Genomic DNA, 22,226 nt, shown 5'->3' on the forward strand with positions numbered 1-22,226 from the left:
TTTAAGATGAGACTCATCTTCCACACCCACCAAAAACTTATGTTTCAGTTTTTTCCTGGAAGATTGGATGCCTTTTCTGCATCTAAAAGGGGGCTAAACACAAGTTTTGCACAGCACAAAGAAATTTTTTCCAAGATGGACTAATACTCATACGTTTGGAAACAGTTTTTAAACTTTTAAATGGTAATTTCTTTCAAACAAACTATAAACAATTTTTAAAAGAACTTTTTTATACATTTGGGCACCTGCTGTCTTTATCACCATACATAGTCCATGCTTTAATCGTCCAAATCTATAAATGGAACTGTGGCCTGAACCCTGATGCTCACCAGGACTCCAGGACTACCTGTATCTATCTGTATCTGTATCTGTATCTGTTGACCAGTGTTTTCTTTCCCCTCAGGTACAGGCTCTAAGGGTGAAGTCTCAGGTGATGGATAAAAGGACTCAAGAACTGAGAATACCAGACAAAAACTAGAAGAGTGAGGTTTCCTTTAAAGACGTAAAAAGATGAAGAATCGGTTAAGAAGAAGAAGAAAAAAAGGCCCCTTCCCTCTGCAGAAGCAACCACACATCTGAAGACAACTGTGGATTGGAAACCATCCCCAGGGCAACCCTGGGAGTCATGTAACCATGTGTTGAAAACTCCTGAGTCACTGGGTCACCACTGGACAACTGAGAGAGCTCTGGGAATCATCAGCAAATACATGATGACTGTGCCCACGTATTTGGAAAATGTCTAAACGCCCTCCAGTTCACTTCTGAAAAACCTGCCATATAGACAGAGGAAAAGAGCTACTACTGTCGCAGCAGTAATCTCTACTTCCTCCTTCCATCGTTCACACTGAGGCCGAAAGTGGCAGGTGCAACTTCTGAGAAGCACCTGTGGAGGCAAACCAGCAACCCCGATTACCAGGTGAAGAGTCCATCTGCAGGTATGATCAGGGGCCCTCTCCCTGCCAAGAGAACCTTGCAAGCCTTCTTTTATTGGCGGTCCCTCAGAACAGTTTCTAGGAATACCAAGTTTTCCTAAAGCATTTGTTAGAACAGCGAGACGCGGGATGCCGTTACATCCTGGGAGGCTTCCCCGAGAATGTGCGACTGCTGTTGACAACCAGGGTGGTGAAGCCACAGCCAGGACACGCAGGGCGCACGGCGGTCTCGGGGACAGTTGGGCGTGGCTTTCCGGCGGGTGGGCGGGGTTTGGGAGGAAGGCGCCACCAGGCTCGCTGGGTTATCCCTGGAAAAGACCAGCGCGCCCCACAGCAAGGACGCGCGGCAACCCTGAAGGGCGAGCAGGAACGGACTGAGTTCTGTGATAGGAGGACAAAGAGGCTGCTGTGGCACCCTCCTGCCCGCACCCTTGGCCAGGGATCAGCGACGCCTTCGTCCCACCTGCGGCAGTAGCGATGCTTGATGGAGTCCGGGTGCTGACGCTGGCACTGATGCTCCTGGCGGCCGGGAAAGGTCGGCCAGGTAGGGCACGGGCGTTAAGGCAGCGCAGGGGCGCCACCTGGGCCTTTGGAGGAGGGAGGCTAACTTCCCGGATGACACGTGGAGCGTGCCTGTGCATCTTTACGGCCGCATCTAATACTTGTCCCATACCAACCTCCTCCCTGTCCTACCGCCTTCTTTGAAATGGTCACTTTACAGCCTTGGCACTCTTCAGTTTTCCTTTGTGCACAGGCGACTGTTGCCTCCTATTTTTCTGCTCTTAAGACCCTCAGTCACTTTTTTGTTCCTTTGTTTCCTGCTGATATCCGCTCCTTAATGTCCCTTTATTACCATAAGAAACTTTTGCTGGATCTTCCAGGCATCCTAGTGACAACTGGATCTGAAATATCCGAAAGGAGTTCAGTTCCAAACTGCACGATTTCTGCACCACTCCCTCCCGACCCCCGGAAATAATTAATTGATTAGCATTTTACCCCTAATTTATAAGTGTTCAGGATATAATTTTATTTTATCATCTTGTTGATCTTAATCTAGTTTGCTAAGGTAAGTTTGCTCTGTAAAAGAGGAAGGGAGAGCAGCACTCACCCTGAAAACTGTACAAAGAATATTAGAACACAATTATTTCCTAAAATGATAGACCTCAACAAGCTAGCATTGATCTGTGCCATCTTTGGTTGCTGACACATTAAGTAGATCTTCATGAAGAACTTTTCAAAAAATACATGTAATAATATATAATATGTACTTACAACAGTTAGACGATATGTTTTCAGAAAAATGACCAATATTTATAAAGGAATTTACTTCAGTGTTTACTATAGATCACATAACGACTTCTTGCCCTATATAATAGCCTTGTAATCTCTCTACTAAAGGTGAATATTAACCATTGCCATGTTCTAAGCTCCTACTGTGGTAAAGTTGATAATAAAGTTTATGCTAAACTTCTTTATGTTAATGTAGTAGAGATAAAAGTGGAGACAAATGGAGCACACGAGACTTTTTCAAATAGCTTTATTAAGATATAGTTCATATATCATACAAATCATTCATTTACAGTGTACAGTGGTTTCTTACAGGACACAGTGACCTATGGGTTTATGTATATTCAAAAATATGTGCAACCATTACTATAGTCAATTTTAGAACATTTTTATCACCTTGAAAAGAAATACCATACTCTAGCTATTCTCCCCTTACACCCTCCTTCACCCTCTCCACCCTCCCAACTACAAGCAATCACTAATCTACTTTCTGCTCTATAGATTTACCTATTCAGGATATTTTATCTAAATGGAATCATATAACAGATTGTCTTTTGTGACTGACTTCTTTCATTTAGCATAATGTTTTCAAGGTTCCTCATGTTCTAACACATATCAGTACTTCCTCTCTTTTTGTGATGGAATAATATTCCATTATAAGTACATACCACGTTTTGTATATAAATCGATCAGTTTGTGAACATTTGGATTGTTTTTACCTTATGGCTATTGTAAATAATGCTGCTGTAAACATCTGGGTATAAGTTTTTGTATGGACACATTTTCATTGCTTTTAGAAATATACCTAGGAGTGGAGTTATTGGATCATAGGGTAACTCTGTGTTTAACCATTTCAGGAATAGCCAGACTGTTTTCCAAAGTGGCCGCACTGTTTTACACTCCTGCAGCAGTGTACGAGGGTTTTAATTTATCCACAGCCTCGTCAGCGCTTATTATCTGAAAAAACGTTTTTTTATCTGAAATTTTGATTCTAGCCATTCTAGTGGGTGTGAAGTGACGTCTCATTGTGGTTTGATTTGCATTTCTCTGGCGGTCAATGATGTCAGCAATTTTTCATGTGTTTATTGAACATTTACATATCTTCGTTGGAGAAATACCTACGCAAATACTTTGCCAATTTTTTAATTGGGTCATTGGCCTTTTTGTTATTGAGTTGTATGTGTTATTTGTATAGTCTAAATACAATTATCTTAGCAGACATGTGGATTTGCAGTTATTTTCTCCCATTCTGTGGGTTGTCTTTTCACTTTCTTGGTAATGTCCTTTGAAGCACGGAAGTTGCTAATTTTGATGAAGTCTAGTTTGTCTATCTTTTGTTGCTTGTGCTTTGTTGTCATATCTTGAAATCCATTGCCAAATCTACAGTCATGAAGATTTACCCCAATATTTTTCCTAAGTCTTTTAGTTTTAGTTCTTGTCTTTTGGTCTTTGATCCATTTTGAATTAACTTTGTATATGGTATAACCAAAGGGTCCAATTTCATTATATTGCACGTGGATATCCAGTTTTGTTGAAAAGACTGTCATTTCCCCATTGACTGATTTGTGTACCTGTCTCAAAAATCAGTTAAAAACCATACGTACATGGGCTTATTTCTGGACTGTCAATTTTATTCACCAATCTATGTCTCTCCTCATGCCACCACTAAACGTTCTTGATTACTGTAGCTCTATAGTAAATTCTGAAATGAGAAAATGTGAGGCCTCCTGTTTTGTTCTTCTTTTTCAAGATTAGTTTAGCTATTCTGGTCCCCTGAAATTCCATATGAATTTTACAATTAGTTTGTCATTCTTTACAAAAGAGTCAGCTGGTATTGTTAGGAGCTGTGATGAATCTGCATGTAAATCTGGGGAGTATTGCCAACTTAACAACATTAAATTTTCAGATCCACGAACATGGATGAATTTCCATTTAAATACTTAGGTCTTTAATTTCTTTCAACAGTGTTTGTTATATTCAGAATATAAGTTTTGTGCTTTTGTTAAATTTATCCCTAAGTATTTGTTCTTTTGAAACTATTATAAATGGAATTGTTTTCTTAATTTCTTTCTTAGTCTATTTACTGCACATGTTTAAGAATATAATTAACCACCCTAAGGCCCATAAAACTTTAGGCAACTCCCAGTTTCTTCATTTGTGAAATAGAAAAAGTAATAACCTTGCCGGCTTATTTTAACACAGCAAATGTAGAAAGCATCTACTATGTGTAGGCATTATTCTAAGCACTTTAAAATACATTACCCACATTAAATCATTTAATTCTCACAATACCCACAGGATAAATATTATTATTACCCTATTTTACAAGTAAGAAAACTGAGTCACATATATGCTAGGCCATTTACCCAAAGTCACATACTATTAAGTAGCAGAGCCAGACTTTGAACACATGCAAGGTGGCTTCAGATTCTAACATCCTTAACTATTGGGCTATCTCTACTGCCCCTAGTGAATGAAATAGCATATGTTCACACAAAAATTTGTTCATTAAGGTCCACTTCAGCATTATTCATAATAGGCAAAAAGTGGAAACAACCCAAATGCCCATCAAATGATGAATGAATGGGTAAACAAAATGTGGTATATCCAGTGGAATACTATTTGGCCATAAGTAGGAATGAAGTACTGCAACATGGATGAAACTTGAAAACATGGTAAAGCCAGAGACAAAATGCCACATATTATATAATTGCTTTTATATAAAATGTCTAGAGTAGAGTAGGTAGATCCATAGAGACAAAAAAATTAGTGGTTGCCAGTGGCTGGAGGTAGAGGGGAATGGGCAGGAGTGGCTGCTAATGATACAGGTGTCTTTTTGGGGTGATGAAAATATTCTAAACTTGATTGTGGTATACAACTTTGTGAATATGCAAAAAGAAAAAAAAACACCCCATACTGAATTCTACATTTAGAAATGGTAAATTTTATGGTATGTGAATTTTAAAAAAAGAATAAAATCACATTTTGCATCTTGATTTTATATCCTAAAGCCTTGCTGAACTTTTCACTAGTGTTAATATTTTGTTGTGTTTTTTAGTGGATTTCTTAGGAGTTTTACATAAAAAGTTAGGTCATCTGTGAATAAAGATAGTTTTACTTCTTTCTTTCCAATCTGGGTATCTTCATTTATTTATCTTGCCTAGTTGTCCTGGTTACAACCTCAAGTACAGTGTTGAATAGAAGTGGTGAGAGTGGATATCCTTGTCTTGTTCCTGATCTTATGAGAAAGCATCTAGTCTTTCTCCATCAGGTATGTTGTGGCTACGTGGTTTTTTGTAGATTTCCTTTATTGGGTTGAGCAAGTGCCCTTCTTCTGTTCCTAGTTTTTTATCATAATGTGTTAGATTTTTTTCAAGTGATTTTTCTGTGTCTATTGAGAAGCACATATTTTGTTTTTTATTCTGTTAATATGGTATATTACCTTAATTCATTTTTGGATGTTGAATCAACCTTGCATGCCTAGGATAAATCCTACTTGGTCATGGTTTATAATTCTTTGTCTGTATTTCTGGATTTGATTTGCTAGTATTTTGCTGAGGACTTTTGTATCTATATTCAAAAGATACATTGGTTCATAGGCTTTTTTTCCCCTGCGATATCATTTTCTGGCTTTGGTATCAGGGTAATACTGGGCTCATAGAATGAGTCTGGAAGTATTCCATCTTTTTCTATTTTTTGGAAATGTTTGTGAAGAATTGGTATTATTCTTTAAATGTTAGGTAGAATTGAACATTGATGCCATCTAGACCTGGTCTTTTCTTTTTGGATGTTTCTTTTTTTCTTTTTTTAAACTGATTCAGTCTTTTCACATGATATAAATCTATTTGGATTGCTTACTTTTTCTTGAATCAGTTTTGTACTTTGTGTCTTTTTAGGAATTTCTCAATTTTATATAAGTTATCTAATGTACTGGCATGCAACTGTAATAGTATTCCTTAATAAGATCTGTAGTGGTGTGCACTGTTTCATTTTGATTCTAGTAAATGAGTCTTCTCTCTTTTTTTCTCAGCAAACCTAGAAGTATGTCACCTTTGTTGATTTTTTTCAAAGAACCAGCTTTTGGTTTCATTGATTTTTCTCTACTGTTTTTCTATTCTCAATTTCATTAATGTCTTCTTAGTCTTTAAAATTTCTTACCTTCTTCCTTTAGATTTAGTATGTTCTTCTTTTTCCAGCCTTCAGGCGAAAGATTAGTTCATTATATCGGGATCTTTTTCTTTTTTAATATAGGCATATATATCTATAATTTTCCTCTAACACTACTTTAGCAGCATCCCATAAATTTTGGTGTGTTGTATCTTTCTTTTAATCCTTTTCAATGTATTTTCTCATTCTATTTTCATTTCTTTGACCTCTTGCTTTTATCGGTTGTTTAATTTCCACGTATTTGTAAGTTTCTTAAATTTCTTTCTGCTATTGATTTATATATTCATTCTATTGCAGTCAGAGAACATACTTTGTATAATTTTTATCTTTTCAAATTTATTGAGGTTTGTCTTATGGTCTAATGTATTGTCCATCCTGGAAAATGTTCCATGTGCACTCCAGAAGAATTTATATTCTGCTGTTGTTGGGTAGAGTGTTCTATAGATGTCCGTTAAGTCAAGTTGGTTTATAGTGTGTTGTTCTGGCTCTGTTTCCTTGATGATTTTCTGCCCATTTTTCTATTCATGTTGAAAGTGGAGTATTGAAGTCCCCAACTATTACTCTTGAAGTATGTATTTTTTTTCCCTTTGTTTCTCTCAGATTTTGCTTCATGTATTTTTGTGCTGTGTTATTAGGTGTATATCTTCCTCATGGATTGAAACTTTTATTGTTATAAAATGTCTGTCTTTGTCTCTAGTAACATTTTTTTTAAGATATTTTTGTCTGATATTAGTACAGCCAGTCCAGTTTTCTTGTGGTTACTGTTTGCATACTGTTATTGTCCATCCTTGTACTTTCACTCTATTTGTATTCTTTTCAAGCGCATTCATCCTTTAATATATAAAGGATGACAAAGTAAAGAGACTTAGCAAGTCCATCACTCTCTATTTGACCTTGCTTTTCAGCCTTTTGTGTTGTTGCAGAATCCATAATACAATTTTAAATATTAGAAGCTTAATGATTAACTTTTTATTTCTCACTGAATTTGGAGCTAAAAGGTGGTTTTTCTCTTTTCCACATCTTTGGGGAAGTTATACAATTTTTTAAAATTCACAGATATTTGAAATTCCCATAGAGCAATATACCAAAGGTTTTATAATTATAAACTCAGATATTATGAAGTGCCTGTCTTTAGGCATTAAGCGTATTCATCTCTTAAAAATACAATAATTTATTTAGTTTCTTAACATATTTGTCTGTCACCCAATTATGAATCTTAAAGCATACTAGTCTTAGCCATTGTATTAACCAATGTATTAATCCAATACAGGTTACTTATACCTACAAACAAAACTAGAAAACTATTTGCATATTGTATCATTATGTATCTATTATTTATAACTTGACACGTTTTCCCAAAGTATCTGAAATGCAAATATTGCAGATTCTATTATATACTACCTAGCTTCTTTAAATCCTATTAAGAAGACAGAATAAATAGAAATGTAAATTTTAATGTATATTTTATATGTACTTTTGTTTTGAGGGAAAAAACTTTTATTGGACATTTGCTAGAAAGCTTTGCACATCATTCATGTCATGAAATTGACTGATGTGTGAAATGGGCTTGTAGAGTTATTCTTTTAGTACTTCAGGAGCTAGGCCCCCAGATTCCCAAATGGGAGCCCAAACCAGCCATAGTTAACTATATCCTCCCTTCTAGAGTTAAGGTTGTAATGAGATTTTTAATAGTGTGACTTATTCATTGCTAGTAAGATTTAAATTTTTCTTCAGAGACCTTGAACATTTAATGAGTGACAAGTCGATTTGGAGGGGAAAATTGTGAAATACATGATACAAAATATGAGCTATTATTAATTATACAAATTAAGAATTTTCCTCTAAAATTAATATTAAATAAAAATTTAAAATTTCTGTTTAAATATTATACAGTTCTTAGTATTGTTGATGTCACACTGTGATTGCTTCTACATTTATGACATCTTTAGCTTTGGATTAGAAAACAGTTATTCAAAGCAGCAAAATCAGAGGAAATGTGAGAACTTCAGAAGTGCTTAGCAAGGAGAAATACTGCACAGAATAAAGATGGAGTTATTGACTTTTTTCCCAAGACAAAATTCTGTTGTAGGATAAGATCAGAGAAAATATCTCAATAATTTATACAAACCTCACTAGTAATCTCTTTTAAAATATTTTCCTTAGTTTCTAACCACGTGCAATCTTCTGATATTGACAGGGGGTTAGAATTATTTCAAAATTAAATGAAATGATAGCACATCCTCTGACTTCTACCCACATTCATTTTATAAAATATTTATCTAGTGTTGACAAATTGAGATCGTCAAAGTCACTAGAGCCTTTTGGGACATTTATAACTGGTGAAACTAGAGACAAAAGGAAGAAGAACCTTTTGTGGTCATTCCTAAAATCTTTTACTAAAAAAAATTCTTTAGAGAGATCTTTTATCTTGCAAAACAATACCTTTTTTACAGTTTAATTGCTGTAACTACAAACAAAATAAAAAGCAAAAACCTATATAATAAAGACAATTTTATAAGCTACATTTGTGAGACTGACATGCAAATTATCTCTAGTTTATTGTGCTCTTTATTAATTTGTTTGGAAACTGATTTTTGTTCGTAAACTGTAGCTTAAAATTATGTAATAAACATTTGAGAGTTTTGTTCAGTTAGATAGATTTTTTCCATTACTTTAGTAATGATTAAATTTTTCTTTCCCATTTCTATTTCAAAGATATTATCTTTACTATAGTGTTTTCCTTGAACAAATACAATATTTCCTTGAACAAAGGAAACACAAATTTTGTATTTCCTTGAACAAAGGAAATACAAAATTTCCTTGAACAAATACAATATCTAATATTGGGAGATTTTCTGCCTATTGTGTCAATAAGATACTCCAAATAAGGACAGTTCCATGTGTTTCTTATTATTAGGGAGACAGCAGCCTCAAACAAGAGCTGTATTTCCAGGATAACTGTTTTTATTGCCTCCTCTTCTCTTCTCTCTTCTTGCTGGGAAGAGGTGCTTTATGTTCTCCCTCTGCGGATTTGACAGAAAAAGGTATCTTCCAGGCCAACTACTGCTCAGAAAATGGCTTTCCTAAAAAATATACAGAACTAGCTCTTTCTCCATGTTTTTTTTCTTGTTTTTCCTTCAAAACTGTTCCCTTCTACCCCATTCATTTTCCTATGCTTAGAAATGAAAATGAACTTCACTACTTTTATATGTAAAAATAAGAAAAAATGTGAAAACTTTATATTTTTTCCTGCAGTAAAAAAATGCAGGAAACTTCACTAGGAGGGCATTTTACAAAAATTATATTAGCATTAAAAGTTTGGTTTAGTTTGTTGCATTCTAGGACCTGGCAGAGATGGGATTTCGGGGGGCACATGGCTACTGTGGCAGAAAGCAGGTCATGGAGGGTCAGTAATTGCATTCAAATCTGGAGGATCACTCTCAAGAGCAGTCCTTGTAAGGCCTATACCTTCTGATGGTAGGAATAAACAAATCCTGACTCAACAGCAATCAGCAATTTTGCCTGTCCAAATTAAATGAAAATAAAGTCCTTGAAGCTCAAATAACTCAAAAATACATTCTAAAGAGTTTGTTGATTGGCTTATTGTATTTATGGAAAGTGCATATTGTCATCTTTGTTCTACTAAGAGATTATAATATTTCAGATGGCCTTTACATGCACTTGTAGGTTTATTTTCTGTTTTTGTTTCAGTAGTCAGTTTTAATCGAGGGCTGAACTATGTCAATGAAGAAAATACATAACATCATCTGTCCTTCCATGCTAGCTCAGGGGTGCTCTCCTGGGGGATACCAGTTTCTTCAGAGCCCTTATAGAAGTGTCAATTTTGACTCCCTGGGCCTCCAGCAGTTAGCCATTCAAGGCCTGATATGTGACCACTCCCTTTCTCCCTGATGGTATCGATTTCTCCTCTTTGACAGACCTGCTAAGATGCCAACCAAATGTGTCGAGGTCACTCACTAATGTGAACTACACGTGCTTTTTCTGAAGTATTTTTTCATATAAGGATTGAATCTTGTTACAACCAATTTATTTATCACGCTGCAATATTGTTTTAATTTTGCATCAAGATTAAGTTAATCAAAGGGAGTATTCCAAGGTTCTCTGTTCTGACAATAGTAATAGTTAATGTAATGTTCAACAGTCCACCAAAGGGCTTTAACTTACAATATCTTATAGAAGACAGCCTATCATCGTGATTTCCACCATATAATACAGAAAACATATTTTTAGGCGTAACACACCTAGAGTCACCTGGATAACAGGTCAGACAAGCAAGTTTTGATCACAGGCTGTCACTCTCCAGGGCTCAGGTACTTAACCTCAGTAACTTTCAAACAGTAAAATACTGCATATTTTAAGTGCTTCAGTTCTTGTCTGCTTAATAGAAGGATTATGTCTTAATAGAAGGCTCATTTTCCTTATCGATACCCACATTTTAAAAATTATGCAGAAGGGCTTCCCTGGTGGCGCAGTGGTTGAGAGTCCGCCTGCCGATGCAGGGGACATGGGTTCGTGCCCCGATCCGGGAAGATCCCACATGCCACAGAGCAGCTGGGCCGCTGAGCCTGCGCGTCCAGAGCCTGTGCTCCACAACGGGAGAGGCCACAACAGTGCGAGGCCCGCGTACCGCAAAAAAAAAAAAAAAAATTATGCATAAGTGGGAATTATTTTCCTTTTTAGGTATGTAATGTAAAAAGAAGTCAGGAAAGATATCCAAATTTGGCTTCAAGTGAGGCTTTAACCTCATTTTTTTCCCAAATTGCCAGCCTGGTGGTCCATCACCAAATTTTGAGCAATCCTGTCTTCTTCCTTTTTGATGCCTCCTCTACTGTGCACTAACTTCTTACGTATACTATTTCCAGAAATTTTTCAAGAAATCTCCAAGATCAGCTTATCTTTGTGCTGTATATTAAGATGACTTCAGATTGACTTGTCTTAGATGTATCAGCTATTTCATGAGTTAACTGATACTGAACTTCTCTTGTTCACAATACAAATGTAATAAATGGAATAAAGGTATTTTAATTGAAAAAGATTATATTAATTATGAGGGATGTACCCTTAAATTTACTCTTCCATGAAGTTACTACTTCTTTTATGTTATGGGTACAAGTTATTAGATTTTTTAAATGATTATTACTTTAATATTTTAAAGGTTGTGTAAAAGAAAATGCAAAGTTGATTTATCTACCATGTATGAAAAAAACTGACTTTTCAACTTTTGTTTTCTCTGATCCAAAAGATGAACCACTGTGCAACACTGGCCCCCATCTGCCTGTCTCTGAACGATTCAGAAACACTACCTCCACCTGGGGAGATCAAGCAATTGACAGCTTGTGCCACATGGCAGTTTTTTTTGTTGTTGTTTATAGCACTTTATTTTCAGGTATAAACATGTTTTTGATTTTTAAAAACTCCCTTCAGGGCTTCCCTGGTGGCACAGTAGTTGAGAGTCCTCCTGCCAACGCAGGGGACACAGGTTCATGCCCCGGTCCGGGAAGATCCCACATGCCGCGGAGCGGCTGGGCCCGTGAGCCGTGGCCGCTGAGCCTGCGCGTCCGGAGCCTGTACTCCACAACGGGAGAGGCCACAACAGTGAGAGGGCTGCGTACCGCAAAAAAAATAAAAATAAAAAAACTTCCTTCAAAACATGTTCAGAAACAAGTTTTACATTAAACAAAGTTTATGCCATGTCTGAAGAAAAATATGCTTATAATTTGACAAAATGGGTTGAAAACACTGTCAAAAATCTCACTCCGGGGGCGAAAGGGGTAAGACACATCTACAAAATATTTTTTTTAATGTTACAAAAGAATTTATTTACAAAACAGAAATAGACCCACAGACATAGAAAACAAACTTATGGTTACCAAAGAGGAAAGGAGGGAGATAAATTAGGAGTTTGGGATTGACATATACACAGTACTATATATAAAATAGATAACTAACAAGGACCTACTGTACAGCACAGGGATCTATACTCAATATTTTGTAATAACCTATAAGGGAAGAGAATCTGGAAAAGAATAAATATATTTATAGATGTATACATCTATACATCTGAATCACTTTGCTGTATGCCTGAAACTAACACAGCATTGTGAATCAACTGTACTTCCATTTAAAAAATAAATAAAAAATAAAATACCACATATCAGTGATTGAAATTGTTCTCAATTGATAGAAGGATTTGGAAAGAGCTGTCAACTTTAGGATATTGAGTCTTCCAATCCATTAATACAGTATGCTCCTCTACTTATTCAGATTTTCTTTAACATTGTTCATAAAGTTTCATAATTTTCACCTTAAAGGTGTTTTATACCTTTTAATTTATTCCTATTTGTATTTTTATTGGCACTATTGTAAATACTATTCTTTTAAAAAATTTACTTCCTAACTGGTACTATTGTATAGAATTATAGTTGATTTTACATTGATTTTTGTACCTAGCAAACTTGCTAAATTCCCTATAATTCTCTATATATTCTTTTGCATTTTCAACAGAGCGAATCTTATCATCAGAGAATAATAAAAGTTTATTTCTTCCTTTCAATCCTTATAAATTAAAAATTATTCTCACCTTACTATATTGGTTAGGGTTTCCAGGAAAATGTTGAATAGAAGGAGTGATTATAGCTATACACATGGCAGTTTTTGTTCAGCACTACAAAAGACTTCTGTCTTTTTCAAATCCCAGTGTCCATAAGAAACTGTGGAAAGTTTTTTGTGTACTTACTACAACCCACTCAGGGATGTATGGGATATTGTGCAGAAGGTAAGAAAACATGTTTAATACACATGAACTGCTAGTGATGGAACTCTGTGTGTTGGTGTGTTTGTGCCATCCTCTGGATGGGATGTATGGAGCTAATGCAAATCTCAGTAAGAGATTTGGTTTGCTATTATTGCTAAAATGAGGCTAAATTTCTGGTTTAAATTGGCCAGATTTGTTCAGGGTTCTTTGCCAAGATGTTCAAATCCTCAAAACTATCTGTTAATGTGAAAGTATCAACAGTTAATATCAGCAGTGATAATGTATAGTGATACCATTTATCTACTAATAACACTCAATAAGAAGGACACTTCTCCTTTGTTGTATTCTTCCTCAAAGTCATAATCCCAGTCTAATCATGATCAAATTCATATAAACCCAAACTGAGAAACATTCTACAAAATACGTGAATAGTACTATTCAAAAGTGTCAAAATCATGGAAAACCATGAAAGAGTAAGAAATTGTCAAATATTGGAGAGGACTAAGGAAACACGAATAATACATTATGAAGATATCCTGGATTGGATAACTGAAACAGAAAAGAACATTCATGGAAAACTGATAAAAACTGAACAGAGTCTTCAGTTTATTTAAGAGTAGAGTCCTACAGTCAATTTCTTAGGTTTTTTTGGGGGTTTTTTTGTTTGTTTTTTTTGCGGTACACAGGCCCCCCACTGTCGTAGCCCCTCCCGTTGTGGAGCACAGGCTCCGGCCGCGCAGGCTCAGCGGCCATGGCTCACGGGCCCAGCCGCTCCACGGCATGTGGGATCTTCCCGGACCGGGGCACGAACCCGTGTCCCCTGCATCGGCAGGCGGACTCTCAACCACTGCGCCACCAGTGAAGCCCCAAAATTGATCAAACTTTTAATAATTGTGTTGCTTTTATTAATGAATGGAGGTAAGAAATAACTTATTTTCGTTTGTTATTATATTAATATTTGACTTAACATGAGTGGTGGGTGACTCAACGCTCTGCTTTTTTTGCAACACGTTACTGAGAAAAAATTGTTCTTGTCCAAATTACTATTCTTTTCTGTTTTCCATCTGGAAGGATTTTACCAGGAAAAAGCATGTTTGACACAATGCCAGTTTCTCTGCCATCACCTAGAAAACAATCCTATTGTAGCTGCTCAATGGACACTACTTCATTGTATCCATCCTCTAATCATCTGGAAAGTGTTTCTTTTTTTTTTTTTTTTTTTTTTTTTTTGCGGTACACGGGCCTCTCACCGCTGCGGCCTCTCCCGTTGCGGAGCACAGGCTCTGGACTCCGCGGCATGTGGGATCCTCCCGGACCGGGGCACGAACCCGCGTCCCCCGCATCGGCAGGCAGACTCTAAACCACTGTGCCACCAGGGAAGCCCCTGGAAAGTGTTTCTTAATCAGAGATTGTTTCAGCTTGCAAAGACCCCAAACATGTCAAATTCGCTTCCTTGATAAGAGCTAGATGTCACCTCTGAATATATTAATTCAGAAGCTCCTGTCAGAGGAATAAACAAGCATACATCTCGAGAAAAAAATAATTTGGATTTCTTTCCTCAAGAAAAAAAGCATGTGAATCTAGCCAGTCTGGACTTAAATTTACAAAAACATCCTGGGAATGAAAAACAAGATGCGTCAAAAACTTTGGACAAGGGGAGACGTACACAGGACCAGGGTAATCACAGCCAAGAAATAAGGTGGGATCGACAAAACAGATGGAAACAGCAAAACTTCAGTGAGTTTCTTCCTTTGTTTGCTTTTCAAAGTCTCAGCCAAAGTGACCTAGAAGAGTTTACTTACTTTTTCCCTGAGGACCATACTGAGGATGTCCACCAAGAGTTTGTCCCCACGTGGCCCACACCATCTGGCCACACCGAATACAGCACATCGGCACTATGTCAGCACACTCTTGCCAACTCCAGCATAGGAATGCACTGTCTTGCCTTTCTTGGCAAGAGACTAGACAGTGTGATAGAGATGTGTTTTAAGGATGTTCTCCTAAAAGATGATCTTAGCTGGGCAGAAGCAGGTGTGGCCCTTTTAGTAAATGAATGTGAAAAGAGGATTTTGGAAGAGGGGAAATATAACAGAGAAGAATACATCAAGTCAATTAAAGACATTCTCTTGTCATTAAAATGCCCCAATTTATGCAGTGGCCATGGGCAGTGTATGGAATAGGGGTGTGCATGCTCCCCAGGCTTTAGTTCCTATGATTGCAGTGATTCACACGGTAAGTAAATACACTCCAACTTTGATCTTGTGTATGTTATTTAATTATGAAACCTTCTTTGTTCTTTTTTACCTTCAGTATCCTAACAGGCTTTATTCAGATTATATATGGAAAAGAACCCAAATTATATTAATCAATATGTTAATAATATTCCAAAACAGTCTCATCTTAGAATAAAAGCTGAAGTACTTATAATGGCCTATAAGACATCATGTGATCAGGCACACAATATCTCTTGAGACTCATCCCCTACTACTATCACCCTCACTCATTCCACTCCACCCACTTTGGTTTCTGTGCTGTTCCTTACAATGCCAGTTCTCTTGACCTCAGGGCCTTTGCACATAGCTGATCCCTCTACTTGCAGAGGATAATCATTCTTCTAGAACTCAAATTTAGTATTTTTGAAGCACTGTTTATATTTTGCTAATTTTACTAATATGCTTAATTTTTTTCTCTAACCTATCTAAATGGTACAAATTATTTTGTCCCAATATATTAGAGAAAGACATTTCAAAAAGTCAATTTGATTCTCTTAACTATTAAACCAGTAACTCCTGATTTTGCTCCTACCACCACCAATCTGCCCTTTTCTATCTCAGTAAATGCAAACTTCATTCCTCTTAATTGTTCACATTAAAAACTTGTAGTCACTGACTTTTCTTTTTATATCAAGCCTCATATTTGATCCATTAGCAGCAAATCCAGCTCTAGCTTCAAAGAATTTCATATCTTTCCCTGCTATCAGCTTAGTCCAAGCCACTATTCTCTCTCCCTGGATTATTATAGATTCTCTCAAAGTTTATTCTCCATGCAGCAGCTAAAGTGATTCCTTTGAAATGTAAGTCAGATCGTATTACTCCCCTGCTTAAATCCTTCTGTTAGCTCTTCATCTCCTTCAGCATAAAATTGGCAGGCCCTACTATGGCCTAGAAGATTCTATTTATGTGAAGACTATTCTACATATAGTCTGAGACTCCTCTCTCACTGAATTCATCTACCATTGTCTCCATAGGTCATTACTTTCCAGAGTTCTCTAGTGGTTGCTTTGCTGTTCCTCAAAAAAAGCCAAGCCTGCTTCTACATCAGAACATTTGCACTTACTGCTCCCTCTCACTGGCACATTCTACCACATATCTTCATGACTGACTTCCTTCTCTTCTCTATTCAAATATCATATTATCATAGAATCCTTCCAACATCATTCTAAATAAAGTAGTTTTTCTCACACAACCCCATGGCCTTTATCTCCCTTAATATAGTTTATATGCTTTTTCTCCATTACCTCAAAAACACTTACGTGATACACTTTATTTTCTCATTGGTTTATTTTTTTGTCCTCCCATATTAGAATGTAAGTTACATGAAGGCAGGGACTATTTTGTTCATTACTGTATCTCCAATATTTGGAATAACACCAGAAAAATAGATGTTGCTCAGTAAACATTTGTTGAATATATGAAAGAATAATACGTGTTTTTTAAATTTTTCGTAAATATTTTAGGGTTCTGAATACATGTAACAGGATTTTTATATCCTATTGCTATTAAAGTTATATTCACTTGGATTTTGCCACTACTTAGACAAAGGACTCAATTGTTTTTATACTGCATTTATCTATTTTGACCACCAGATCTTGCTCATAATGAATGATCTTACCAAGACCAGAACCACAGAAATAACCATATGAAGGTCAGTTAACTCTGACTGATAAAAGAAATTTTTTCTCCTATGACTGAGAAGTACACCTAAGATTATGGTAGCATGTAGGATAGCAATAATACACAAAAATATCAACAATACTGGGACAACAGCATGCACAGATTTTGGTAATTCTTTTCTAAAACAAATTAAGAATTTAAAGAAAAAATTTTAATACATCACATTGCTAAGTACACTATATTATTACAAAAGCACTTTTTCTATAACCTATCTCTATGACATAAAGCAAAATCGTAAAACCAAAACATAGGCCATGGTAGAAGTAATTTGTTAGTACTCATACTTATTTGGTATCAAATATTATTAAAAAACTAATTAAACCTGTATAGTTAGGCACTGGTAGTATCTGTAATGCTATTTCTATTGAGTTGAATAGTAGGTAACACTTCTTTTAATACCAGATCACTCTTAACATGTACTAGTTTAATTAATGTACTAAATATTATTGGGGGTAGACTTTAAAATATTAGTTTATATATGCTTTTAATTTTGGCCTTGAAAAATAATTAGTTTTTTTCTGGAATTAAAGCAAATATGTCCTATATTTTCCAAAGACAAGGTTCCTGAAATTATAGAACTTGAGAATGCTGGATTGTGTAATATTCAAAAATATAACTGTATGATGGTGAGAGTTTTTGGTCAAGGCTTCAAAGAATCACCTTCAATTAAATGTGAAGTTACTAAACTGAAGGTATGTTAATTATAATGTTGAAAACAATTAAGTTTATGAGTTATTCAGATTAATTTTCTTAGAGTAATTTGGAGTATCAATTAGCAACATAATCCCAAAGGATGTCATATCCTCAGAGAGCTGAACAGGAAAATTATTAAGTTGCTTAACCTTAAATCTTCCCTATTTGCCAACTCTATTAAACTGTTTTATATAATTTTTATTGAGGTATTGACTCACTATTTAAGCCATAATCAGAAATTAAAATAATATCAAACTTGATATATAAGCTTCTGTATTTACTGAAATGTAAAAACACAAAGAACGGAGGTCATTTTTATCTAAGACTCTGCATGAATTATAGGATTTAGAGATAGGAACAATTCCCTTTTACAAACCAGAAAGTTAGGACAAATTGTGCTCATCCTTTATATTTCCTTTACTATGGATTTCATATGGGAGAATTACGAAAAAAAAAATAGTGTTTTTCTTTCTTGAGACCACCAAAGACAGACATGATCACTCAGTTTGAACAATGGTGTATCAAATTACACCTTTTTTTTTTTAACATCTTTATTGGAGTATAATTGCTTTACAATGGTGTGTTAGTTTCTGCCTTATAACAAAGTGAATCAGCTATACATATACATATATCCCCATATCTCTTCCCTCTTGCGTCTCCCTCCCACCCTCCCTACCCCACGCCTCTAGGTGGTCACAAAGCACAGAGCTGATCTCCCTGTGCTATGCAGCTGCTTCCCACTAGCTATCGGTTTTACATTTGGTAGTGTATATATGTCCATGCCACTCTCTCACTTTGTCACAGCTTACCCTTCCCCCTCCCCGTGTCCTCAAGTCCATTCTCTAGTAGGTCTGCGTCTTTATTCCCGTCCTGCTCCTAGGTTCTTCATGAACATTTTAAAAAATTTTTAGATTCCATATATATGTGTTAGCATACGGTATTTTTCTCTTTCTGACTTACTTCATTCTGTATGACAGACTCTAGGTCCGTCCACCTCACTACAAATAACTCAATTTCATTTCTTTTTATTGCTGAGTAATGTTCCATTGTATATATGTGCCACATCTTCTTTATCCATTCATCTGTTGATAGACACTTAGGTTGCTTCCATGTCCTGGCTATTGTAAATAGAGCTGCAATGAACATTGTGTACACCTTATTTTTGATGATTATTTATATGGTCTTCCTTTTCTTTATTTAAGTGGAATTTTATTTGAAGGAAAGCACTTTGAATTTAGAAAGTACTTATTACATGGATAAGATAAAAACTTAAAACAGAAAATCATATTTTGGCATTCTTTTTACCTTTTCTCTAAATTGATTCTGAGATTGAGAATTTAAGAAGGAAATAACTTTTGTTTGTGTCTTTATCAAATAGTTATACACAAGAACTATGTTTATTTCCTGATTTTATGAGCAGAGCCTTTCTAAATGAGCCATGAAATATTCTAACCCCAATGAAATAAGACACATAATAGAAAATGTAATATATATGTATTATTTCATTCACTTCAAAGTCGCTCAAGAGAGTTGTCATTACATTGTTCTTGGCAGAATAAGCCATATGACATCACTCTATAATTAAGCAATTTGACAAGAGAGAATTTCATAGGTTTATATTTTCTTGGAAAGTACATTTTATTCTTACTTTCAGATATATATTTTCCTGTGATATTTTTTCTCATACTACTTCCCTCCTCCAAATAGCTTATCAATAAAGAGTACACTCTGGAATTCATTAACATTATACAGCACTATAGAAAGGAAGAAAATATATTCACTAGCCAAAACAATCTTACATAGATTAACTATTTTCTTTCTCACCCCGTTTAGAATGTTTATGTATTTTATTTGTAATACAATTAGGTTTATTTTTTAATATTTATATTCCATTTTGAATTTCCTTCACACCCTGGTTGATTTTAGTTATATACTTATTTGGAAGGTATGTGAAATATTATCATGGTTCTAACACTTGATGCCATACAACAGGTATACAACACAGAGAAATGTCACTATCTTATCCCTACCTCCCTCTTCCCATTACCCCTTCTTTCCATCCTGTTCCCATCCATCCCCTGAAGGTATCCACTCTCATTATTTTCTAGTTTTTCCTTACTGTGTTTCTTTTGCACAAAGGAGAAAGTAAATTCCTTCTTTTTTTATATGAATACTAGCACATTATGTATGTTCTTTTCTACTTTTGCAGTAATAATTTTAGACAAGTTTTTAGCCAGAGAGCCAACCACCCAATCATTTCCTTCATTCTCCCCCCAAAGCTGCTAGGACTTTACAGAATCCAACTTTTAAACAACTTACTTATAGGATTAAATCCAAGTTGTTATCCTAGAAACAAATGGCCCTTCATGATCCAGCTCTTGTCTGTTTTTGGAGGCTTGAACTTCCTGCATGTGCTCTGGGAAAATCCCATGCTATTTCATGCATCGCTGTCTTTTCACATGGTGTTCACTCCAACCTTGCTAACTGCACTCACTCTGTTTCTGCTCCCAGTGTCCAAATGGCAGTCTCCTTTTTTACTTTCAAGAGAAGTGCTGTCTTCTTTTTCAAAGCTTTGTGACTGTGCTGGTTAGACTTAGTGGCTTCTTTCTCTCTCATTACACCTTATTTGAATCTTGGTTATAGCAATAAGAAAATGTTTTATTGTTTGTCTTTTTCTCTGTGATCTCTTTTCATCAGAGTATCCTCAGTACCTATAGATATTCCCAAAATATTGGTGAATGGAAAAGAAATAGAACCCTGTTTATTCCTCATTTGGGGTAGGCTCTCCACACAGAGGGGTGGAAATAACCCCTAAATTCCCAGTCATTGCCTGGAGTCTTGTTTCTACACACAAAACCAAGAGACCCTGTATCCATCTAAGTGTCGACATCATGACGACCCTGAGACATTGCTGTCATTCCCCTCTGCTAGAAGGGAACCACTGATACATCTGCTAGACCAGACTGTATACACTCCCTTAAATATGGAGATTTGTTCTGGGGCTCACTCTTTCAGCAACGTAGTTTCTACTAGCCACAGACTAGTGTATTCTTGCCTTCCATTCTTTTTCCTGCTGACCTACAATATTGAAGCATCAGCACACTTACTATTTCTGAGCCACTGAAAGAATTACACAGTCATAAATTTTTTAAAAATCTGAATCTGAATTTTGGTAATAAGATACATCTTTTTAGTTTTCTGTGTAGTTATCAGTACCCAGAACACTATCCTTGCTTTTCTTCTTTAGACAACAATGCATTTCAATACTGAAAAATAGTACTCAAAGTTTAAATATGATATGCCATTGAGTTATTAAATAGGGTGAACTGGTTAGAATTTATTTAGTTTAAGTACATAGATTCAATTGAACTAGCTTGAGCAAAAATGATATTTATTATGAGGATAATGCATTTTTCACAGAATCAGGATAGAGTATGACTGCTGAATTCTCAGGAAAAAAAGCTTAAACTTGGGACTTGAACACCACGAAGACTCAGTTTGTCTGCATTTGTGTGTGTGTGTGTGTATGTGTGTGTATCTGTCTGTCACAGTTCTGCTTTTCTCTGTTTGTGGGCTTCATTTTTCCCTTTCACTAGATATTAACTTTCTCCACATAGTGAAAAACGTGGCCATCAACAGCTCCATAACTTTTTTTTAAATAAATTGACTTATTTTATTTATTTATTTTTGTCTGTGTTGGGTCTTTGTTGCTGTGCATGGCTTTCTCTAGTTGCCACGAGTGGGGACTACTCTTCATCGCGGTATGCGGGCTTCTCGTTGTGGTGGCTTCTCTTGTTGCGGAGTACGGGCTCTAGGTGCGTGGGCTTCAGTAGTTGTGGCACGCAGACTCAGTAGTGGTGGCTCGCGGGCTCTAGGGCACAGGCTCAGTAGTTGTGGCGCGTGGCCTTCGTTGCTTCGCGGCATGAGGGATCTTCCCGGAGCAGGGCTCGAACCTGTGTCCCCTGCACTGGCAGGCGGATTCTTAACCACTGTGCCACCAGGGAAGCCCTGCTTACATATACTCTTAAATTTTTGCTCATTTCTATAGTTTGGCAATATTCTGTGTCTATATTGTATTTTGCAGGTTCCTAAACATTTCTATCTATATTTGGTAGGTAGAAATATATTTAAATGTATTACTATTTAAGTATAGTATAGAATAATAAATTTGCCATGGGAAATATAAAAATTATCATTTAAAAATTTAATGATAATTTATTAATTTAAAAATATCATAAGAGTTGAAATCAAATGAAATGTTAGAATATTTGTTAACTCATTAATTATTCCAAAATGTCTGATTCCAGAAACCCCAAATAAGTATATGATTGACAATTTTAACTTCCCAAGGCTTTTAAAAAACTCATACCAATATTTTCTTTAATTAAAATAGATATAAATATTAAATAAGTAAATGTG

The 22,226-nt window shown here is 35.8% G+C and overlaps 1 protein-coding gene across 1 annotated transcript in view; it reads left to right on the top strand.

Annotated features, from left to right (window-relative positions):
- The first annotated feature begins 1,409 nt into the window (after nt 1–1,409).
- The window catches only part of VWDE (von Willebrand factor D and EGF domains), a 79,759-nt gene continuing 58,942 nt past the window's right edge, over nt 1,410–22,226 (top strand). Inside the window, 11 exon segments of the mRNA XM_060019777.1 lie at nt 1,410–1,467; nt 10,171–10,355; nt 11,650–11,750; nt 13,052–13,182; nt 13,363–13,447; nt 14,026–14,079; nt 14,233–14,357; nt 14,538–14,619; nt 14,621–15,393; nt 17,670–17,806; nt 19,734–19,752. Coding sequence (XP_059875760.1) covers nt 1,410–1,467; nt 10,171–10,355; nt 11,650–11,750; nt 13,052–13,182; nt 13,363–13,447; nt 14,026–14,079; nt 14,233–14,357; nt 14,538–14,619; nt 14,621–15,393; nt 17,670–17,806; nt 19,734–19,752 — 1,750 coding nt within the window.

This window comes from Delphinus delphis, chromosome 9 (genome assembly GCF_949987515.2).
Source record: "Delphinus delphis chromosome 9, mDelDel1.2, whole genome shotgun sequence".
Lineage (NCBI taxonomy): Eukaryota > Metazoa > Chordata > Mammalia > Artiodactyla > Delphinidae > Delphinus > Delphinus delphis.